The sequence below is a fragment of the Lepus europaeus genome, chromosome 13 (assembly GCF_033115175.1).
Source record: "Lepus europaeus isolate LE1 chromosome 13, mLepTim1.pri, whole genome shotgun sequence".
Lineage (NCBI taxonomy): Eukaryota > Metazoa > Chordata > Mammalia > Lagomorpha > Leporidae > Lepus > Lepus europaeus.
This window is the reverse complement of record NC_084839.1, coordinates 56,808,385-56,830,419: the sequence shown is the minus strand read 5'-3', so window position 1 is coordinate 56,830,419 and position 22,035 is coordinate 56,808,385. Positions and strand designations below refer to the sequence as shown.

Below are 22,035 nucleotides of genomic sequence, written 5' to 3'. Positions count from 1 at the left end.
GCTTTGGATCGGTGCAGTGCGCCAGCCATGGCAGCCGTTTGGGGGGGGTGAACCAATGGAAAAAGGAAGACCTTTCTCTCTCTCTCTCTCACTAACTCTGCCTGTCAAAAAAAAAAAGAGAGAGAGAGAGAGAGAAAGTGACTGACAGAAAAACCATGGTTATTCACAACTGGGTATTCATAGACACTTTGTTAAAAATGAACAAAATAGGGGCTGGTGCTGCGGTGCAGTGGGTTAATGTCCTGGCCTTAAGCGCCGGCACCCCATATGGCCTCCAGTTTGAGACCTGGCTGCTCCACTTCCAATGCAGCGCTCCACTTTGGCCTGGGAAAGCAGTAGAAGATGGCCCAAGGCCTTAGGCCTCTGTACCCATGTGGGAGACTCAGAAGAAGCTCTTGGCTCCTGGCTTCGGATGGGTGCAGCTCCAGCCGCTGCGACCCATTGGGGCGTGAACCATCAGATGGAAGACCTCTCTCTCTCTCTGCCTCTCATCTCTCTGTGTAACCCTTTCAAATAAATAAATCTTTTTTTTTTTTAATGAACAAAATAACCCCCTCATTTCAAGGCAAACATTTGACAAAATTTGCTACCAGTAATAAAATTAAGGCTTTCAAATTAAATTAGAATTTTGGACAACTTACATAAGCTTGACACCTTTCTAACACATAAAATTTTTCTGATGAGACTGTGATAATATTAATGGATGTGACTCAAAAAGTTTTATAGTGATGTGTGTTAACATTTGGAAGATTGAAATAGCTTTGTGAATCATTATTTTCCAATAGTTATTTTCCAATCATTATTTTCCAATAGTCCAAGTTATCCTAGCACAATAACCATACATGGGTAAAACATTCATGCAAACAAGACAAACCAATGGATTTTAATTTTAAAATTCACTGATATAGTTTTAGATTCTATATTCAAATTAACCTTTAAAAAACTATCACTTGGGGGCTGGCGCTGTGGCATCGTGGGCTAAGCCTCTGCTTGCAGCGCCCGCATCCTAGAAGGGCATTGGTTCCTATCCCGGCTGCTCCTCTTCTTATCCAGCTCTCTGCTGTGGCCTGGGAAAGCAGTGAAAGATGGCCTGTAATCCTTGGGCCCCCGCACCCTCGTGGGAGATCCAGAAGAAGCTGTTGTCTCCTGGCTTTAGATTGGCCCAGCTATGGCCATTGTGGCCATTTGGGGAGTGAACCAGTGGATGGAAGATCTTTCTGTCTGACTCTCCCTCTCTCTCTGTAACTCTACCTCTCAAATAAATTTTAAAAAAACTTAAAAAATTTTAAAAAATTAAAAAAAAAACAAAACAAAACTATCAGTTGGGAGTGAGAGCTTAGTATAGATGTTAAGACATTCACATCCTTCTCATAGGCGTGCCTGGGTTCACTTCCTGGCTCTGGTTCCTAACTATGGCTTCCCATCAACACAAACTGTGGGGAGAAGCCACCCACATGGGAGATATGGATTATGTTCCCAGTTCCTGGCTCCAGTCCTTGCCAAGTGAACTAGCAATTGGGAGTTCTCTCACATCTCTCTGCCTCTCAAAACAACAAAAACTGAGAGCTGGCATTGTGGCTCAGCAGGTTAAGCCACCACTTGCCACACTGGCAACCCTTATGGGCACAGGTCCCAATCCTGGCTGCTCCACTTCTGATCTAGTTCCCTGCTGATGTGCCTGGGAAGGTGGCTGAAGATGGCCCGGAGTACTTGGGCCCCGACACCTAAGTGAGAGATGAGGATGGAGTTCCTGGTTCCAGGCTTTGACCTAGCCCAGCCCTGACTGTTGCAGCCATTTGGGGAGTGAATCAATGAATACAAGATATCTCTCTCTCTCTTTCTCTCTCTCATTCTGCTTTACAAATAAATAAAACAATTAAAAAAAAAAAACTGTCACTTTTATCACAAATATGCTAAGTGAAAGAAGCCAGACACAAAAGACTGCGTATTATATGATTCCATTTATATGAAACGTCTTGAAAAGGTCAATCTATGGAGATGGAAAATAGTGGCTTCCTGGGATTGGGGGTTGGAAGAGAAAATGTAAATGGGCATGAGGGATCTCTTGAAGGTGATGACAAGTTCTAAAATCAATAGTGCTTAACTGTGCAAATATACTAAAGTAGTTATCTATCTGTACCTCTGAAAAGGATGAATTTGTTATATAATTATTATTCCACAATAAACTCATTAGCAAGAAAATTTGTCACTGGTCAAATTTTGTTGTATCAAACAATAACCACAGAGGCCAGAGTTGCTGCACAGTAGGTTAAAGCCCTGGCCTGCAGCACTGGCATCCCATATGGGCACCAGTTTGAGTCACGACTGCTCCACTTTCAATCTAGCTCCCTGCTAATGTGCCTGGGAAAGCAGCAGAGGATGGCCCAAGTGCCTGGGCCCCTGCACCCACATGGGAGAAGTAGAAGCAGCTCTGGGCTCCTGACTTTGAATCAGCTTAGCTCCAGCTACTGTGGTCATATGGGGAGCGAACCAGCAGATGGAAGCCCTCTCTCTCTCTCTGGCTCTACCTCTCTCTGTGACTCTGTCTTTCAAATAAATAAAATAAATCTTAAAAAAAAATAATAACCACAAATGTCTGAAAAGGGTATTATAATACTCTTTCCCTTCCCAAATACAATCTCTCTAAGAGGCTGGATTTTCCTACTATATGTTAACCAAAACAAATTATTACAACAGGTTGAGTGTAGAAGCAGATATGACAATCTGGCTATCTTCTAGTAAGTTAAACTAAAAGAAATTTGCAAAAAAGTGCAAAAGAAAGTGCCATTCTTCACACATAAAAATTTGCTTATGTTGATTTATAAATGATTTATTATTATTGTCATTTCTAACTGAACTGATATTTTTCAAATGTCTCAGTTTTATTTCTAATACAGTAAATATCAACAGACATAATCTATATAAATTTAAGTGCTTTGGGATTCTCAATAACCATGAAATCTAAAGATGTTGTGAGACCAATAAGTTTGCAAGTCACTATTATAAACAAACTTTCAAATAAATCTGTGTTTTTTACTTAATTTACTGTATAAAGAAAATTACAAAGCCATTTTTGAGTTAGTCCAAACCCTAGAAAAGTTCATTAATCTATTTGTTTTCAAGCAGAGATCTAAAATTTGTTTTTATAAGCTTACCATTTAGGCTGCGAATACACCTTATGTCAAGACTTCTCAGGCGAGAGTCATCTCTTAGATCTAAATTATCTGATATTGTTTGTATTGCCAGTCTTGCAAAGACTAGATCAATCTTTGGAAAGAGGCAAAAAAAAAAAAAGAGCAATATTACATTTCCTCCTTTCTTATCCATCCTCCCCGCCCTCAAAAGTGTAAAAAATTCTAATTATTAGTTTGAGAAGTTCTACCAAAACTTCAAAAAGTCTATGTAGGCAATCTCACATGCAAATCATTGAAAGTTTAAGGTAATTAAAACTTCAAGGAAAACAATTTTAGCATATATGCCGAAAAAATCAAAAACCAAAACCAAGACATCAAGATCTCTTTAGCGGATTTCTAGATGAAGATGGGAGATTCAGCACACACTTATATTCACTCCTTCTTGAATTCCCACTATTATGTCAGGAAAATTTTGCTTTGCTTTTTTGCTCAGTTTTATTTTGATGTTAAAGGCATAACCCATTAAGAATAATGAGAGGGGCTAGTGCTGTGGCGTAGAGGGTAAAGCTGCCGCCTGTGGTGCAGGCATCCCAAATGGGCAGCTGTTCAAATCCCAGCTGTTCTACTTCCAATCCAGCTCTGCTATGGCCTGGGATAGCAGTAGAAGATGGCCTAAGTCCTTGGGCCCCCGCACCCACGTGGGAGACCCAGAAGAAGCTCTTGGCTCCTGGCTTTGGATCAGCACAGCTCTGGCTGTTGTGGCCAACTGGGGAGTGAACCAGCAGATGGGAACCCCCCCACCCCGCCTCTCCTTCTCTCTGTATAACTCTTTCAAATAAATAAATAAATAGATCTTAAAAAAAAATGAGAATAACAGAACACAAGAGCAAAAGCTATGAAAGCTAGAAAGCAGATGGACAAGCCTTAACAGATCCAATAGATGTTAGAAAGCAGATAAACAATGTTATACCTAGGAAATAAAGGAGGCCATAAATACGTATATAACCACAACAAAAATATGAAGATGTGGGAAGAGATTAAAAAAAAAAAAAAAAAAAAGGCAGCTCTGATACATACAAATGTTAGACTTCCAGAAAAAAAAGAGAAAATAAAGGCAGAAAATCTAATCGAATTCAATATATGTTCCATGAAGCTAGGAAAAAAAGTTTCCAAATTCAAAGAGGATCACTGAGTACCACTACATTGATCGAAAAAACAGATATTAAAGAATACTATCATGAATTTTACAAACATGAAAGCAAAAAAAAAAAAAAAAAAAAAAATCATGTAAGTTTCCCCAGGGAGACAAAATCAGTCTTTTCTTTTTCCATTGGTTCACCCTCCAAGTGGCTGCTACAGCTGGCGCACTGCGCCGATCCAAAGCCAGTAGCCAGGTGCTTCCTCCTGGTCTCCCATGTGGGTGCAGGACCCAAGCACTTGGGCCATCCTCCACTGCCTTCCTGGGCCACAGCAGAGAGTTGGACTGGAAGAGGAGCAACCGGGACAGAATCTGGCACCCCAACCAGGACTAGAACCCCGGGGTGCTGGTACCGCAGGTGAAAGATTAGCCTAGTGAGCCGCGACGCCGGCACAAAATCAGTCTTAAATACAAAGAATGAGGAGAACACTATTTCTCAAAGGCAGCAGAGAAGGGAGAGGACAGTAAAAGAAGATCTTCAAAATTTTGAGAAAAATTCTCTTAAAACCTAGAATATTACACTTGGCTAAATTATCAAATGTAAGAATAGAATAAAGACATTGTTAAACAAGCAAGACATCGAAAAATGTACTCTCTCTCAAGAAGCTAGTGAATGAACTCCACTAAAATAAGAGTAAAAAAACTTGAGAGAAGCAAAAGAAAATTCCAGGATGGCATTAAAGGAAGATGCCCAGGTGTATACCAGTCATGGAGGTCAGATTTTTGCAACATGATAATGACATAATACCTGATCAATCTAAATTTACTTAAGAGAGTTAGACAAGAAGAGATTGGGTTTGAACTGGTCCTAAGTATACAAAAACAAGCAAACAAAACTCAAAGCAATCTACTCTGGAAGAAACTCTATTATACTTAGGGATAAGCTTTGAGTACTGTTTCTAAGATCATAGTAATGTAAACACTGAATATTGTTCCAACCAAAATTAAAATAACACAATTATTTTAAAGAGATTATAGGAACGAGAGGGTGAACATAAATAAAAGTCATGGGGATAGGGATAGAGGTTAGTTCATTTTCCATGTTGAGGAAGTCAATAGAAATAGAAAACACTAGTATTTAATTCTTTAATATGTGCCTATGTTGTCTGATACAAAAATGAGACAAAAAACTTTCTTCTAACAAAAAATTCTTAGGTTAAATAGTTCAAATGAAAGAAAACAAAATTTAAATACTTACTTCAATACCATCAAATTCAAATTTTATAACAGGTACAAAGGCATCTTCTACAGCCTACAAAAAAGAAAAACAACTGTAACACAAGTGTAATTCTTTTTTTTTTTTTTTTTAAAGATTTTATTATTGTGGCCAGTGCTGTGGCACAGTGCACTGAAGTCCTGGCCTGCAGCACCAGCATCCCAAAGGGGATCAGGTTCAAATCCTGGCTGCTCCACTTCCAATCCAGCTCCTTGCTAATGGTGCCTAGGAAAGCAGCTGAGCATTGCCCCAGTCCCCTGAAGAAGTTCCTGGCTTCGAATCAGCTTAGCTTCAGCCGTTGAAGCCATTTGTGGAGTGAACCAGCAGATGGTTCTCTCTCTAACTCTGCTTTTCAAATAAAGTAAACAAATCTTCAAAAAAAAAAAAAAAAAAAGTTGTATTCATTTGAGTTTAAGTTACAGACAGAAATGTCTTCCATCTGCTGGTTCATTCCCCAAATGGCCACAACAGCTGGAGCTGAGGCAACTGGAAGCCAGAAGCTTCTTCTGGGTCTACAACGTGGGTGGGAGGGGCTCAAGCACTTGGGTCATCTTCCACTGCTTTCTCAGGCCATAAGTAGAGGGCCAGATAGGAGGAAGAGCTGCTGGGATATAAACCAGTGCCCAGGCAGAGGCTGGGCCAGGAACCAGAAGTTTCTTCTGGTTCTCCTACATGGGTCCAGGGTCCCAAGCACTGGGTCCACCCTCTGCTGCTTTCCCAGGCTATAGCAGAGAGCTGGATCAGAAGTGGAGCAGCTAGGACCCAAACCGGCACCCATATGGGATGCCGGCACTGCAAGTGGTTGTTTTACCCATTACACCACAGCACCGGTCCCAGATTTTTATTTATTTATAGGAAAGTCAGAAAGAGAGAGAGTGCACAAGTGAACAAATCTTCCATGCAGGCATTCACTCCCCAAATGGCCATGACAGCCAGGGATGGGCCAGGCCGAAGCCAGGACCCAGGAGCTTCATTCAGGTCTCCCACATGGGTGCAAGCGTCCAAGCATTTGGGCTATCCTCTGCTGCCTTCCAAGGCACCTCAGCAGGAGCTGGATTGGAAACAGAGCACACAGAACTCGAACCAGTGTCATATGGGATGCCAGTCTGCGCAGATGGAGGCTTAACCTGCTATGTCACAGTGCCAGCCCCTTGGTTAAATATTTATTTAGTTAGTTAGTTGAAACAGTTACAGATAGACACAGATGAAGACAGGGATCTTCCATGTTTCCCTAAATGGCCGCAATAGCCTGGGCTAGGCCAGGCCAAAGCCAGGAAGCTGGAATTCTCTCCCTCTTTCTTTCTGTAACTTTTTCAAGTAAATAAATTTTACAAAATTACTAACTGGGGGCCAGCGCCGTGGCTCACTTGGCTAATCCTCTGCCTGCAGCGCCGGCACCCCAGGTTCTAGTCCCGGTTGCTCCTCTTCCAGCCCAGCTCTCTGCTGTGGCCCGGGAGTGCAGTGGAGGATGGCCCAGGTGCTTGGGCCCTGCACCTGCATGGGAGACCAGGAAGACGCACCTGGCTCCTGGCTTCAGATCGGCGCAGTGCCCGCCGTGGTGAACCAATGGAAGGGAGGACCTTTCTCTGTCTCTCTCTCACTGTCTAAAAATATGCCTATCAAAAAAAAAAAAAAAAATTACTAACTGGGGCAGATGTTGTAGAGGAGGTTAAGCTGCTGCCTGTGATGCCAGAATCTTATATGGGTACTAATTCGAATCCTGGCTGCTCCACTTCTGATCCAGCTACTTGCTAATGCACCTGGCTGGGAAAGCAGCAGAGGAGGGCCCAAGTGATTGGGCCACTGCACCCACGTGGGAGATTGTCAAGAAACTCCTGGCTTCTGGCCCAGCTCTGGCAGTTGGAGCCATCTGGGGAGTGAACCAGCATATGGAAGACTTCTCTCTCTGTAACTCTGGATTTCAAATAAATAAAATAAAATCTTGAAAAAAAAAATTACTAACTGAACTTCACACATAGTAGCACCCATAATTTGACGCATATCAATCCTTTATCAGACATTATAGTAAATAGCTTATGTAAATTATCTCAGTTCTGATGAAAACCTTAGAAAAAGTTATCATCGTGTCTGTTTTACAGATGAGAAAACTAAAACTCATAAATAACAGGTAACTTGACTAAGGTCTAAGAGCCGACGTGGTAGATTCTGGATATAACTCAAATCTCTATAAAGTCCATATTTCTTAATTTTTATGCATTATTTTAACAAGACACAGCAACTTTCTAAGAAACATTTCAATAATCATAAGCCTTGCTTTTCCAGGTATTTGCTACTATGACTAAATATTAAATGCTGGAGGATACTTACTCTTAAGTTTCTAATGCCATCTTGATGTTTCAGTTTTTCAAAAAAAGACTGAAAAAAATCAGATCTCTCTACATGTCTTGGAGCTACACAAAGTGCATCAATATCAGCTCCTGCAAATCAAAGTATTTCTTATCAGAAGAGTATATTATGTATTATATTTTGTTAAAGAAGAAAAAATAAAGAACATACAAGCATGTATAAAGAAAGTATGAAGATGAATATAAGAAAATGTTAATAATGGTTAGCTATGAGTACCAGGAATTGTGTTCTTCAATCTTTTCTAGTTATAAACAACAAGTAAGACTATTACTACTAGCCGGCGCCGTGGCTCAGTAGGCTAATCCTCCGCCTTGTGGCGCCAGCACACCGGGTTCTAGTCTCGGTCGGGGCACCGATCCTGTCCCGGTTGCCCCTCTTCCAGACCAGCTCTCTGCTGTGGCCAGGGAGTGCAGTGGAGGATGGCCCAAGTCCTTGGGCCCTGCACCCCATCGGAGATCAGGGTAAGCACCTGGCTCCTGCCATCGGATCGGCGCGGTGCGCCGGCCGCAGCGCGCCTACCGCGGCGGCCATTGGAGGGTGAACCAACGGCAAAGGAAGACCTTTCTCTCTGTCTCTCTCTCACTGTCCACTCTGCCTGTCAAAAAAAAAAAAAAAAAAAAAAAAAAAAGACTATTACTACTGAAAGTTTCTATCACCAGAACATAAAAAAGAAGTTACCTTTGGTGTGTACTCCAAGCCTATAGGATCCAAATGTGAAAATTTTACCACCAACAGTAGCCACAACAGAAGGTGGGAGATTCTAGAATAAAGTAAAAGTATTCAAGATATTTAGCATAAAAAACACCTAAATACTTATGCCATTTAGTCGACTAAATGATACATTAATCAATAAATGTACATTAATTAACCATAGTAAGAGGAAATTTCTAAAAGTTCTTCAGGTTGCAAGTTGAAGCAAAGAGGATATTCTCAGAGACTCAGAGAAGACAAACCAAGTTGAAGCCCACTACACAGGCCTATATCTCTATTTTAAGAAAAAGATTTTTTATTACTTGACTCCACTTGTCTGTGTTTGGCTTCAACACACTAAGCGGTCACTAAGAAACTCTTAACTATCAATATGTATGTTCAGTTTCTTGATTCTAGATCTGCAACCTTTCTGTAAGTGGGGTCATTCTTGACACAATCTCCTTATGAGAGCTAATCTAACAACTTCAATTTTGTACCCTAACTTAAAAAGCTACTTTTACCTCTCTTCAAAGCCAATTCTAATTATTCATCAGATATTTTTTCTCAGACATTCTCAGATATTCTGATACACTTCAATAACGATGCCTTAAACAAGCAAAATTCATCCTTGATAAAAGACAGGTGTCTACTCTGGTTTCCCTACTGCTCTTCATTATCCTTATTGCCTAAATACTTCCTTGCTTACTAATTCATAGGTTATAGCCCTCACATTTGCTGCTTCATTTCTATTTACTATTCTTCTAATTCTCGGATATTTAATAATATGCTAAGCTAACTCCTTGTCTCTAGTCTTTCTTTTCTCTTTATGTTGTACAAAATTCAATGGCTAATGGTCTTACATTATTCTTATGTTATATAGCTCTTTTGCTCAATACTTACAAATGTACTCTTCTCTGATGACTGAGGTAAAGATCCTTGAGCCTGGTACTAAAAATCTCCAAAGTATGATCCTATGTACTGTTCTTGTCTCCTGGTCTTCCTTTCTGAAGGAATTTAATCTCCTTTCTATTGTATCTGTCAATGTCCCTTGCTCATCCTTTCTGGATATCTTAAAACCATATATTTTTCAAAGTTCATTTGAAGTTCTATATCTTCTATAAAGCCTTCCCTGATTATCCTCATTCTTTAATAAGTCCTTTTTCCCCTGTGCTCCTCAACCATTATAATCTTGAAATTTATTCTATCTTTACTGAACTTTTTTGTACGTAAATTATCTCTTCACCAACATTTAAATCTCTCAAAAATGAGAACTGTACTACTAGTTTTCAGTATTTCCATAATGCCAAGTACAAATACCTGCAGCTTAACTAGAAAAATATCTGTATTTTTATGTATATTATGCTACATGCTGTTTAACGCATATTAAGGATTCAAGAGTTTCACAATTTTATAGCTAGAAAGGAGTCACTAAATTTATTGATGACTGGGCCGGCGCCGTGGCTTAACAGGCTAATCCTCCGCCTTGCGGTGCCGGCACACCAGGTTCTAGTCCCGGTTGGGGCGCCGGATTCTGTCCCGGTTGCCCCTCTTCCAGGCCAGCTCTCTGCTATGGCCCGGGAAGGCAGTGGAGGATGGCCCAAGTCCTTGGGCCCTGCACCTGCATGGGAAACCAGGAGGAGCACCTGGCTCCTGGCTTCGGATCAGCGAGGTGCGCCAGCCGCAGCGGCTATTGGAGGGTGAACCAACGGCAAAAAGGAAGACTTTTCTCTCTGTCTCTCTATCCACTCTGTAAAAAAAAAAAAAAAAAAAAAAAAAAAAGTTAAAAAAAAAATTTATTGATGACTAACATGAATCAAAAGGATACAGAAGCCCAGGACCTTAAAAAGTTTTTTGGTTTGCCTTTCTGCTTTTAAAAATATGATCTTTGTATGATTTATGAGAATGATACACAAAATCCAGGGTATAATGCTCTTTCCCATAGCTATCCTATTGAACCAAAATGCCTAGAATTGGGGTTCAAAATTATTTAAAATTTATCCCATTTGTGTATAGAATACTCCAATGATTTTTTTAAAAGATTTATTTATTTATTTGAAAGGCAGAGTTACAGAGGCAGAGAGAGAGAGAGAGAGAGAGAGAGGTAGGTTTTCCATCTGCTGGTTCACTCCCCAAATGGCTGCAATGGCAGGAGCTGGGCTGACTGAAGCCAGGAGCCTGGAGCTTCTTCCAGGTCTCCCATGGGGGTGTAGGGACCCAAGCACTTCAGCCATCCTCCACTGCTTTCCCAAGCACATTAGCAGGGAGCTGGATCAGAAGTGGAGCAGCTGGGACTTGACTGGCGTCCATACGGGATGCCGGCACTGCAGACCAGGGCTTTGACCCACTGCACCACAGCACCAGCTCCTCTAATGATTTTTAATCTAACTCAAATCTTTATTATTTTCCAAACTAAAATATACAAAAAAGCATAATTGACAGAGAAAATGACCAATTACCTAATCTATTCAATGGAAGATGTTAAAACAGACTGAATTTTCTGATTTATTGTAACTAGCATTTCACCTGCTCAAAATCTGACTTATCCAACAACCTCAGCTATCAGTAACCCTGCTGAAAGCTCAGATTAACCAGATAGGCTTCTGGCAGCAGAAATAAGTAGCATAAAGACCATGTTAAACTCAGTGACTGTAGTCTTAGGAGACTCATAACCTTATTAAATCCACTGTTTAAAAGAACCAATTCCATACATTCATCCTGGATATAAAAAAAAAAAGTTGTAACAGAATTCTCTAATAGGTGATTATATAACTTCTAAAGTCATGCAAATCAAAATGTAATCAATTTCAAAGGAAAAACAGTTAAGTTACAGGAGGGGCAAGAAGTTGCACTGTCATAGGAGTAGATGTTTAGCACAGTGGTTAGGACACCACATTCCATATTGAAGGGTCTGGGTTTTTCCAGCTCTAGCTCCTGACTCCAGCTTACCACCAATACAGACCTTACAAGGCAAGTGGTGAAAGCTCAGGTAATTGGATTTCTGCTATCTATTGGGAAACCTGTACTTCAATTCCAGCTCATGATTCTAGTACCAGTTAGACTTAACTGTTGCAGGCATTTGGGGAGAAAACCACTAGATGGGTGCTTTATTTTTCCCCATCTCTCTGCCTCTCAAATAAATAAACAATTTTAAAATTTTATGGAAGTTGTGTAGTTTTATGTGTTTGCAAAATCCTATGTCTCAAGGGCCCAGCAGATATGCAAATAAGGGGATCTCACCTGAGAAACAGAAACAACAGGCAAATGGTGGTAATAATATCAGAGAGAAGAGGAAATGGTGAGGGCCACAGCACTGGGGAACAGGAGCCTAATCCCATTCAAGCTTTTTTCTGCTGTGCACAAGAGCAGGCTCTTTGCCACCAGATTTTATACTTCATAAGAAGTCTGAAATCTGGCTTATAACAAAAGTAAAACCTTGAGAGATTCAAATTTTGGCTCACTTCATATGGATCAAATAAGAAATTTATGTGGACTTGCAACTATATATTTGTTTAACTGGAGTGAATCCTCCTCTACTAAGAAATTGAACTGTCTAAACCTGTTCATTCCCAAGTACACCAGAGGTGACATTTTAATGAATTTTAGATAATTCTCAACTCCTGCATCTTAACGCCAGTACAAATGACAAGAATATAGTGAACAAAGAATTCCATGTAGTTTAGTTTTACCTTACTCTCACTGACGTCAGAAATCCATTCCTTTACTAAATTATTCAATTTGCCAAGAACAACCAGCCTGTAATAAAACATAAATACTTTAGATTAAAGCCATATACACACAAGCCTAAAAAATAAACTGTATTAAAGAAATAAATAGGCACTAACTTTATATTGGTGCTAGGGTAAAAGCATATTACACATGTATTAATGCTACCATGTATTGCTACATGGCATTTTTTTGGGGGGTGAGGAAGGGGGATCCTAGATTCCTAAGAGGGCCAAAAAAGATGTTAAGCATAGGGGCCAGTGCTATGGTGTACCAGGTAAAGCCACCCACCGCCTGCAGTGCCGGCATCCCACATGGGCACTGGTTCAAGTCCTGGCTGCTCATTTCTCATCCAGCTCTCTGCTATGGCCTAGGAAAGCAGTGGGAGATGGCCCAAGTCCTTGGGCCCCTGCACCCACATGGGAGACCTGGAAGAAGCTTCTGGCTCTGGCTTCAGATTGGCCCAGCTTTGGCTGCTGTGGCCATGTGGGGAGTGAACAAGCAGATGCAAGACTTCACTCTCTTTCTCTGCCTCTGCCTCTCTGTAACTCTTCCTTTCAAATAAATAAATCTTAAAGTTAAACATGTTAGTATTTTGGTCTTTGAGCTATTTTCAAAATTCAAAAAGCCTAATAAAAATAACAGTTACCTTCAAGGAGGTTGCAGAGGCAAACTGAATTACCAACTTTCTTGGCCTTACCATAGAATTCAATCAATTCAGTGTGGTAATAAAGGCTGGCATTCTCTGATTTATATTAATCATAGGTCTTTAGATAATCAAAAATGGGTGAATTATTAGCTAATTTTTGTGAAATACTACTTAATAAAAGCAGTTTGATATTACTAAAACAAGTGTGCAATTGATAGCATAAACAAATCCATATTTAAAAAAGAAAAGAGTGGTGCTGCGGCATAGTGGGTAAGGCCACTGCCTGCAGTGCTGGCATCCCATATGGGCACTGGTTTGAGTCCCGGCTGCTCCACTTCCCACAGGCTCTCTGCTATGGCCTGGGAAAGCAATAGAAGATGGCTCAAGTGCTTGGCCCCCTGCATCCGTGTGGAAGACCCAGAAGAAGCTCCTGGCTCCTGGCTTTGGATTTGCCAAGCTTTGGCCACTGTGGCCATTTGGGGAATGAACCAGCAGATGGAAGACCTCTCTCTTTCTCTCTGCCTCTGCCTCTCTGTAACTCTTTCAAATAAATAAATCTTTTTAAAAAATAAAAGAAAAAGAAAAAAGAAAAAAATAGCATTTAGGCATCTCAAAGATTATATATATATATATAAACTGAACTGATCTCTCCAAACTTGCTTCTCCCTCATTCTTTCTCAGCTAATAGAACTCTACCCTTCAAGGTGAGGAAACTGAAAATTTTGGCATTATATACTCTTTCTTTCTCATATTAGGATCATTAAACTCTCAGACAGAGGTAGGTGTTTGGCACAGTAATTAAGATGTTGCTTAGGGGCTGGGGTTGTGGCACAGACGGTTAATTAAATCACAGCCTGCTACACGTGCATCCCATGAGTGCCAGTTGAATTCCGGCTTCTTATCCAGCTCCCTGCTAATGTTCCTGGAAAAGCAGTGGAAAACAGCCTGAGTACTTGGGCTCCTGCCACCAATGTGGGGAAGATTTCCTGGCTCCTAGCTGCAGTATGATCCCGCCTGGGCCATTAAAGCCATTTGGGGAGTGAACCAGCAGATGAAGGATCTTCAAAAAAAAAGATCTCTCTCTGTAACTCTGCCTTTCAAATAATTAAAAATGCCACTTAGGATGTCTGCATGCTATACTTAAGTGCCTATATCTGAGTTCTAGCTCTGCTTCTGATTCCAGCCTCCAGATTCCTGCTACTGAGTACCCTGGAAGGTAGTGGTGATGGCTTGGGAGGTAAGGTCCTTGCCACCCACATGAGACCTAGATGGAGTTTTGGGCTTGGACTGGCTATTACAGGCACTTGGGGAGTGAACCAGCAGATGAAGAACCTCTAAATAAAGAATAACGCTCAAGAAATATCAGACAAAAAACAAAACCCTTCCAGATAAAATATATCCAGAATTCTACTACTTATCACTTCCACTGATGTCCTGCATGTTCTAGCCACCATCATTTTCTGCTGGGGTTTTTAATTAGACTCTACTTTTGTCCTTGTGCCCTTCCTTTAGACTACTCTCAATAAAGAAGCCAGAGTGACTGTGCTAAAACATGAGTCAGATCAAGTCAATCTTCTACTTAAAACTAGTACTTTCCCATTTCACTTGGAGTAAATCAAAACCTTTATAATGCCTAGTAAGGTCCCAAGTGTACTTGCCTTCCAAGATCCTTCACATCTCACTTTCTTTTTGTTTTTTGTTTTTTTTGACAGGCAGAGTGGATAGTGAGAGAGACAGAGAGAAAGGTCTTCCTTTTTGCCGTTGGTTCACCCTCCAATGGCTGCCGCGGCTGGCGCATCTCGCTGATCCGAAGCCAGGAGCCAGGTGCTCCTCCTGGTTTCCCATGCAGGTGCAGGGCCCAAGGACTTGGGCCATCCTCCACTGCCTTCCCGGGCCATAGCAGAGAGCTGGCCTGGAAGAGGGGCAACCGGGACAGAATCCGGTGCCCCAACCGGGACTAGAACCCAATGTGCCGGCGCCGCAAGGCGGAGGATTAGCTTGTTAAGCCACGGCGCTGGCCTTCCCATCTCATTTTCTGTAAGCCCAAATTTCCATTTACCCACTTTTCTTCCAATACCAGAGTATCTTGCTATGCGACCCTCAAATATACCAGGTGTGCTTCCACTCAGGCTTTTTGCCTAGAATGTTTACCCATCTAAAATATAAGTGCCAAGAAGGCCACGTTTTTTCTGCCTTTTGTCATTTCTATATCCTTTGGTGGCAGGGATAGTGAGTACTCAATATGAGCTTGTAGAATTAAAGATTAAATAAACATTAAATTATACCAAATGTTTAAATTTAAAAATTTTTGCAATTTTTAATGACATACCTGTGATTTAATTCTTCCTCATCTTCAAACACTCCAAATGGTTTCATGGCATCAATTAATTTCTGTGTATAAATATGATCAATTTCTTTAGGACATGCCAAACTAATTGGAGAGGTAATTCCATAGTGCTTTTGTTGGCGCTGGCTGTCCAGCATGGTGTTCCTGTTCAAGAAAAATGAAAGAGCAGAAAAAGTTCTAAGTGTCACATCATACTGATAACTGAATATCTCTTGGGTTAATTTAGCGACCATAATTTACCTTAATTCACTTCATTTACCTTAACTCATTTGAGTTAATTTAGCCACCTTAAAAATTGACTTAGTACTAACGGGGCAGGCACTATTTTTAAAAAGGAAAATTGAGTATTTTGTGTTTGTGAAAGGCTATTTGTACTGCCTCTAGTTTTCAGGGTTAGGATGCCTTTTCAAGCTAAAAGCAGCATGTGTTGGCAAGAGGACAACTGTACCAACACCACTCAGTTCAAATGCAAAGAGTCTGAATGGGATCCGTGCCAGGGCCACCTCCACTGCACCCTGCAGACATAAGTCAAGTACTATCTAGAGTTTAGAATCTTTGAAAAGCATCAAATGCTTTGAAAGAAAGCTCTTGTAAAAACAATAGTCCCCCTACCCCAAGAAACAAAAACATCCATTAGAAAGGTTGAAGTAATAAGGCTTTTAAAAAGAAGTAACAACTAGTTATCCTTGGGAAACCTATATTAACACTCATTGCTTGAATCAGAGTTTATAGTCCTAACTGTTCTGTGACTCACATTGAATAATTAACAATTCTTTACACTAAATGGCAACCTTTTATAGGAATACAACACAAGCCACCCTCCAAAGACACTAGCCAACAGCAAATTAGTCTTGAATGAAGTGCACCTAATTTCTGAGATTTTTCGTTTACAAAGACAATAATTTCAAAGCAAATTTTGGGACTAACAGTAATTGATAAAACTTTTTATTTTGCTACAAAAGAAAGTAAAAACAAGCACACAGATAAGCCAACCATGCTTTCATGAAGGGCCATTAATACCAATAGTAAGACTGTAATCTCAAAAGGCAGTTTTTTAAGTTTGAACAAATTGGTCCTGTGAAAAATTAGACACAAAAAATATAATAGTGATTACTTAGTTGTTTTTGGATTTTAACTTGTGAAAACACCAGCTTATCACTACTAAGCTCAGGGAGTCAAGATGCTTGTTAGCTAAAGATTTCACTCAGGAGGTGGGTAGGAAGAGAGTCTCAACGGAAGATAAAATTGCCTCTATGCCTCCTAAAAGGATTCAAAGAAAAAACAGAAATGTCAATACCAGTTGCTTTAACTTCTCTTCATTATTTATTTTGCTTCAGAACTAATACAACTTCAATTCATCATTTCAAACTGTACTTCTTAAAGATCTGACTTAAAAAAATTTCAACTTTTTTATCTCTAAGAGAACCACAGGAGTGTTCTGGTACTGTGTGCTTGTTTGTATGTGTATGATAAATGGATGGGACAGATCGCTTCTTTACATATGATCATTTTATCAATCTCAACAATAATCCTGAGAGGTAATCACTGAGTAAGTGCCATTTTAAAGGTATGTACCTGGCCGGTGCTGTGGCTCAACAGGCTAATCCTCTGCCTTGCGGCGCCGGCACACCGGGTTCTGGTCCCAGTTGGGGTGCCGGATTCTATCCCGGTTGCCCCTCTTCCAGGCCAGCTCTCTGCTATGGCCCGGGAAGGCAGTGGAGGATGGCCCAAGTCCTTGGGCCCTGCACCCGCATGGGAGACCAAGAGAAGCACCTGGCTCCAAGCTTCGAATCAGCGAGATGCGCCGGCTGCAGCGGCCATTGGAGGGTGAACCAATGGGAAAAAGGAAGACCTTTCTCTCTCTCTCTCTCTCACTATCCACTCTGTCAAAAAAAAAAAAAAAAAAAAAAAAAAAAAAAAAAAAAAAGGTATGTACCTAAGGTTCAAAGAGGAAGAACCAGAATCTTAACTCCAAAACCTCTTTCTACCATGCCATATTCCCTTCTCACCTTCATAACTACTTCAGTTCTGGCACTATGATCCTAGATGTCAGTTTCTTACCTGCGTGCTGAAAAATTAGGATACCTAGGTTCTTACTAGCTCTAAAATTCCAAACCAAGGATTCTGAAGTTCCCTTATCTAGGCAAGAAAAGAAGTAAATTACTAAACCTCACTTTTCCTTCAACCCATCAATGTCACAAGCAAACACCCCAAAGAAACTCCAGGACAAGTGTACAAAGTACCCACCTCTACACTGTAACACTGCACACTTAGAAATAACCTCAGTCAATCACTAAGAGCAAAAGACTACATTAGGATGCACCCCTACAGTGGAATACAAGGAAATAGTTAATATGAATTAGAGCTAACAGTATTAACAAAATATTAACATGAAAGAGGCTCGAGATACTATGTTGCTCTACAGAATCAAGTTGCAGGATGACAAGTATGATACTAGTTATATAAAGTTTAAAACCCTCTCTCTCTCACTGTCCACTCTGCCTGTCAAAAGAAAAAAAATTAAAAAAAATCAAATAAATAAAGTTTAAAACCAAGTAAAATAATGCCAATTTTTAAGAACACATGGATATTTAGTAATAGCATAAAAAATGCAGCAACAATAAACACCAAATTCAGAATTGTGGGTATCTCTGGGGAGGGAAATGAATGGGACCAGAGGAGGTAGGACTCCTTCAGATGCTTGTTTTGTTTTTTAAATAAATACATAGCTATGTGTACACATTCATATTTATCCACAATGTTATGCTTTTGAGAGAATGGGTGGTGGCTACACAAATGACGCTTCTATTCTCTGTATGTCTGTATATTTAAATTATTTCATTATAAACCAAAATTTTAAGAAGCTACAACAAAACCTGCCAAGCACGAAAACTACTTCTGACTTATCAGAGTGTGAGGAGCTACGTCCAGATCGGCAGATACCGGGGGTGGGGGGTTGGGGGGCTGGGGAGGCCGGGGGGTGCGGGCGGCTTAAAGACCTTCGCTTTTCCTAGAGAAAGCCCTGCGCCGGGAGAGGTCATTCACTCCCGAGGACCAGGAGACAGCCGGTCGCAAGCGGGGAGCGAGGCAGGGGGATGGTATTTGCGCCAATGCAGACAGGAGCAGACAGTCTCAGACGGTGCTGGGGGCAGGAGAGTGACCGACAATTTCTCCTCAGACACACGCCTCTCAGTCCGCAGCCTAGTCCGCGGGCGTCCTCGCAGGCGCGACAGCCGGGGGCACAGCCTCCCGGAGCCCGGGCAGGGGCGGCCAGGTGAGCCGCCGAGGCTAGGGGAGGTGCCCTTGCAGCCGCCGGCCGCCAGTCCGGACGGGGACCCCCGCGTGAGCAGCGCGCCGGAGAGCGGCAGGAGCGGCGGGCTAGCCCTGGGCTGACCGCCTCAGCTCACCCCTCTCCACCTCGCCCCCCACCGCCGTCCCCCACCACTTACGCAGACATTTCTTTCATCGCTTCCTGCGTCTCCCTCTCCCGCGAGTGTCTTTCGCTCTGAAGTCTAGTTCTAGCTCTTCCTTCTCCCCTTGTCCACTTTCCTCCCGTCGCTTCTTGCTCGCTTGCTCGCTCACTTTCTCACTTACTACGGCCGAGGCATCCAACCGAGTAGTGAAAACACCACAAAACCGGCTCTATTTATGACAATACAGCGCGGCCGACGCCAATATGGCGCCCCTTCCCAGCCTGCCTCTCGCCCGCCACGGCCCCGCCCCTGGGAGGCCTGGGCCCGCCCTCGACCACACCCCCTCGGCTTTCGGGCCCCGGGTGGCTCCGGCGGCCCCGCCCATAGGGTTGAGGGCTCTCACGCGGCGAACGCCGGTGCGTGGGAGCGAGTGGTTTTCTTTGTCCGTGGACTGTCTACCAGGCAAACCGCTTGGAAGATAATTTGGAGCTATGTTTTCCTTGGTTCTCGAATGAAATCACATGACATATGTTCTTTTTTTAAAAAAAAAACCAGCGGTCTTCCTCAGCAGGTACTATTTTAACTCTTCCCCGTTTCCCGCGTCGGTCGTTGCCGGGAGCGTCATCCATGCAGCGGCTGAGGAGATCTAGTCAGGAGAGTCACACCTAGGGTCGTGCGGCTGTAACACAGTTATGCCGGGGAAAAGCGGGCTTGTGGGTCGGGGGCTGTGGACTTCGCTTCCTAAGTGCCACCCCCTGATTGATGACGTCTTGGCGTTTAGCTTCGAGAGGCTCAAAGTAATTGCTAGCACTTTGCGATAGGATAAATCCAAGACGGAACAAAAATCTTACACTTTCAAATAGTTCAGACTATGTTCCGTGTGAGCGCAACGATGGAAATGGGGAAATAGTGATCAATTTAAAACGGTTAAAGGGTGGAAGTAATTTCAGCTATTCACTAAATCATCTCAAAGGTTGACCTGAGCTGCTTGCTCTTGGGATGAGAGTGCTTTACTGAATGTTTTATTCATTCATCCAGAATATTTATTGAAAACCTGATTTGTGTCGGGGCATTGCTAGGCGCCAGAGAAGGTGCATAAAACCTGAGGAACTTTTTGACCTTAGGAAGTTCAGAGTTAAGTGAGAGCAATCACATATTAGTGATGTTCTTCTATTGGAAACTTAAACGCCTACTCCATGTCAGGTGCTAGAGGTATTTAACTCTTGCCCTCCAGAGTTCGCTGTCTAGTGGAGGGAGTGTATGCACAGATAATTAAGGTATGGACTGTGACACAGATTGGGCCACGTGTTAAGAAAGCCCTAGAGAAGACCACCTAAACTTGAGGCCTCAAAAGCAGCCACTTAGAACAGGAGATGTGGCCTAAATTAGCAAGATTTGAGAGTAGGGGTTAGGTGCAGGTGGTAGGGAGAAGGTAAAACCCAATTCCAGACAGCAGAGTGGTAGCTAACGTGGGATTTTCTGCTACAAGGTAGACCCAAATTTGAGTTCTAGTTTGGCTACTTCCTAGTTTGGTGACATCAAAAACGAAACAGAGAAAAGTCAATCTTAGGCTTAGAAAAGCATTTTCCTCATCTATAAATGAGAATAATAGGATTGTAAGAAAATCAAATGAAAAAACATAACCAGCAGCTGAAGAGATTTTGTCAGGAGGGAGTCATACCCAGGAATGTGTGACTTTAACCCAATTATGACAGCACTTCAGAAAGACCATGGAAAATGGAATTAAAAGGTTAAGTTTATTTTGGCGTAAAAATATTGAAAGCTATGCATGCTTTTCTCATAGTATGCAGTTTCCATAAACCTTTTGAAGAACACTAGTATGTATAGTCAAAATGAATCTCAGGTCAAAAATTCAGTCATATAAGGAAAACACTTTATTTTCAAAAATGAAATTTTTGAGTTAACTCTCACTCTTCGAAGCTAGAAGATAGTCGGGTTGTCCTGGCCCCCCCAAATGCCAGCCTTTTTGTGATGTTGCCAAGGCTCCACGGGAGGGAAGGTAGAGTGTGTGTATCCAGTCCTGGGGCACCTGTACCTGTCTGGCCCACAGCTCAGGGAATCATAGTTTCTTCAAGGTCCCAGGTGCTAAAGATGTGGTCCCCAAAGTTTTATGTTAATGATTAATGGATTAAAGGTGGAGACTTGATCCAATTATGGTGTCTAGGCGGTAACCCCAGTGGGAGGTCTTTAGGGCACTGGGGGCATGCCCTTGGGAAGGTAGTTCTCCCAAGAGAGCCGGTTATCTAAGTGAATTGAGTCCAGCTAGCTGCTCTCTCACCAAGTGATCACTCCTCTACTGCTCCACCATCCTCCAGCCTCACCAGAGAGCCCAATCAATGGAACCCACCTGTTCTTGGACCGGTAACTACAGTGCTCAAGTCAAAATGAACCTTTTCCTTTGTAAGTTAGCTTCTCTTAGCTGTTGTAGTTGCAGCAACAGAAAGCTAAGACAAGGGCTTAGCCTTGTCTCAGACACAGAAGCCAGAAACAGTCACAGTCTGATCCTGTTCTCTGCACAGTGTAGAGCACTTAGCACAGTGCCAGGCACACTACGATGAATCAACTTAACTCTTATTTACATGGATTACCATAACTCTTATCTCTTTATTTTTCTTTTTATGTGTTTATTTTTGAAATATTTCTTTCTTATTTTCTCTATACACTCATACAATGCCTTGTGTACTATTCTCTGCTGCAACAGTTTGGAAGGGAAATGAACTCTGTTTTTAATTCTACTAATTCAGGAAAATCTTAAGGTGTTTCAAAGACTGCTTTAAACTTACACCAGATTGTCGAAGTCAGTATTACAGCAATATGTATTTATTTCCTGTATGTAATTTGTACAGTGGCTCTGTTTTGATTGTTTTTCTTCCTATTTTTCTCTTTGTTAATATACCTATAATTTAATGCCAGTCCCTAAACCTTGTTTCAATAAGAATATTTTCAGTTTTTTATTTACAGTTTACATTGTTGTATTTGTTAAACTAAAATTTTCCAAATTACAAAAATAACCCATACTTATAAAAAAGAGCAGACATCTGTCCTTTCCTTCCATCCCTCCCTCCCTCCAGTTTTATTTCCCAGGGGAATCATTGTTAACAGCTGTGTATCTAGCCCTCCAGAATTTTCTCAGTATGTCCCAAACCACATATAAACACATACCAGAGGTTTTCTTCTTATTTTTAATTTTGAAAAAAATGCGATCATATTATATGCCTAATGTCCTGGTTCCTTACCTTTAAAAATGTATTTATTTAGTAAAAGATTTATCTATTTA

General features: G+C 41.6%; 1 protein-coding gene across 2 annotated transcripts in view; it reads right to left on the bottom strand.

The window, feature by feature from the left end:
- PAPOLG (poly(A) polymerase gamma) overlaps positions 1-19,017 on the bottom strand; it is a 45,317-nt gene extending 26,300 nt beyond the window's left edge. For both annotated transcript variants that reach the window (XM_062209486.1, XM_062209485.1), the window contains exons 1-7: positions 18,774-19,017; positions 15,307-15,468; positions 12,292-12,358; positions 8,594-8,675; positions 7,877-7,986; positions 5,531-5,584; positions 3,156-3,267 (exon numbers count right to left, since the gene is read on the bottom strand). In XM_062209486.1, the coding sequence (XP_062065470.1) occupies positions 3,156-3,267; positions 5,531-5,584; positions 7,877-7,986; positions 8,594-8,675; positions 12,292-12,358; positions 15,307-15,468; positions 18,774-18,790 (604 nt within the window). In that variant the 5' untranslated portion in view covers positions 18,791-19,017. The remainder of the gene's footprint in view (positions 1-3,155; positions 3,268-5,530; positions 5,585-7,876; positions 7,987-8,593; positions 8,676-12,291; positions 12,359-15,306; positions 15,469-18,773) is intronic.
- Between the last annotated feature and the right edge of the window lie 3,018 nt (positions 19,018-22,035).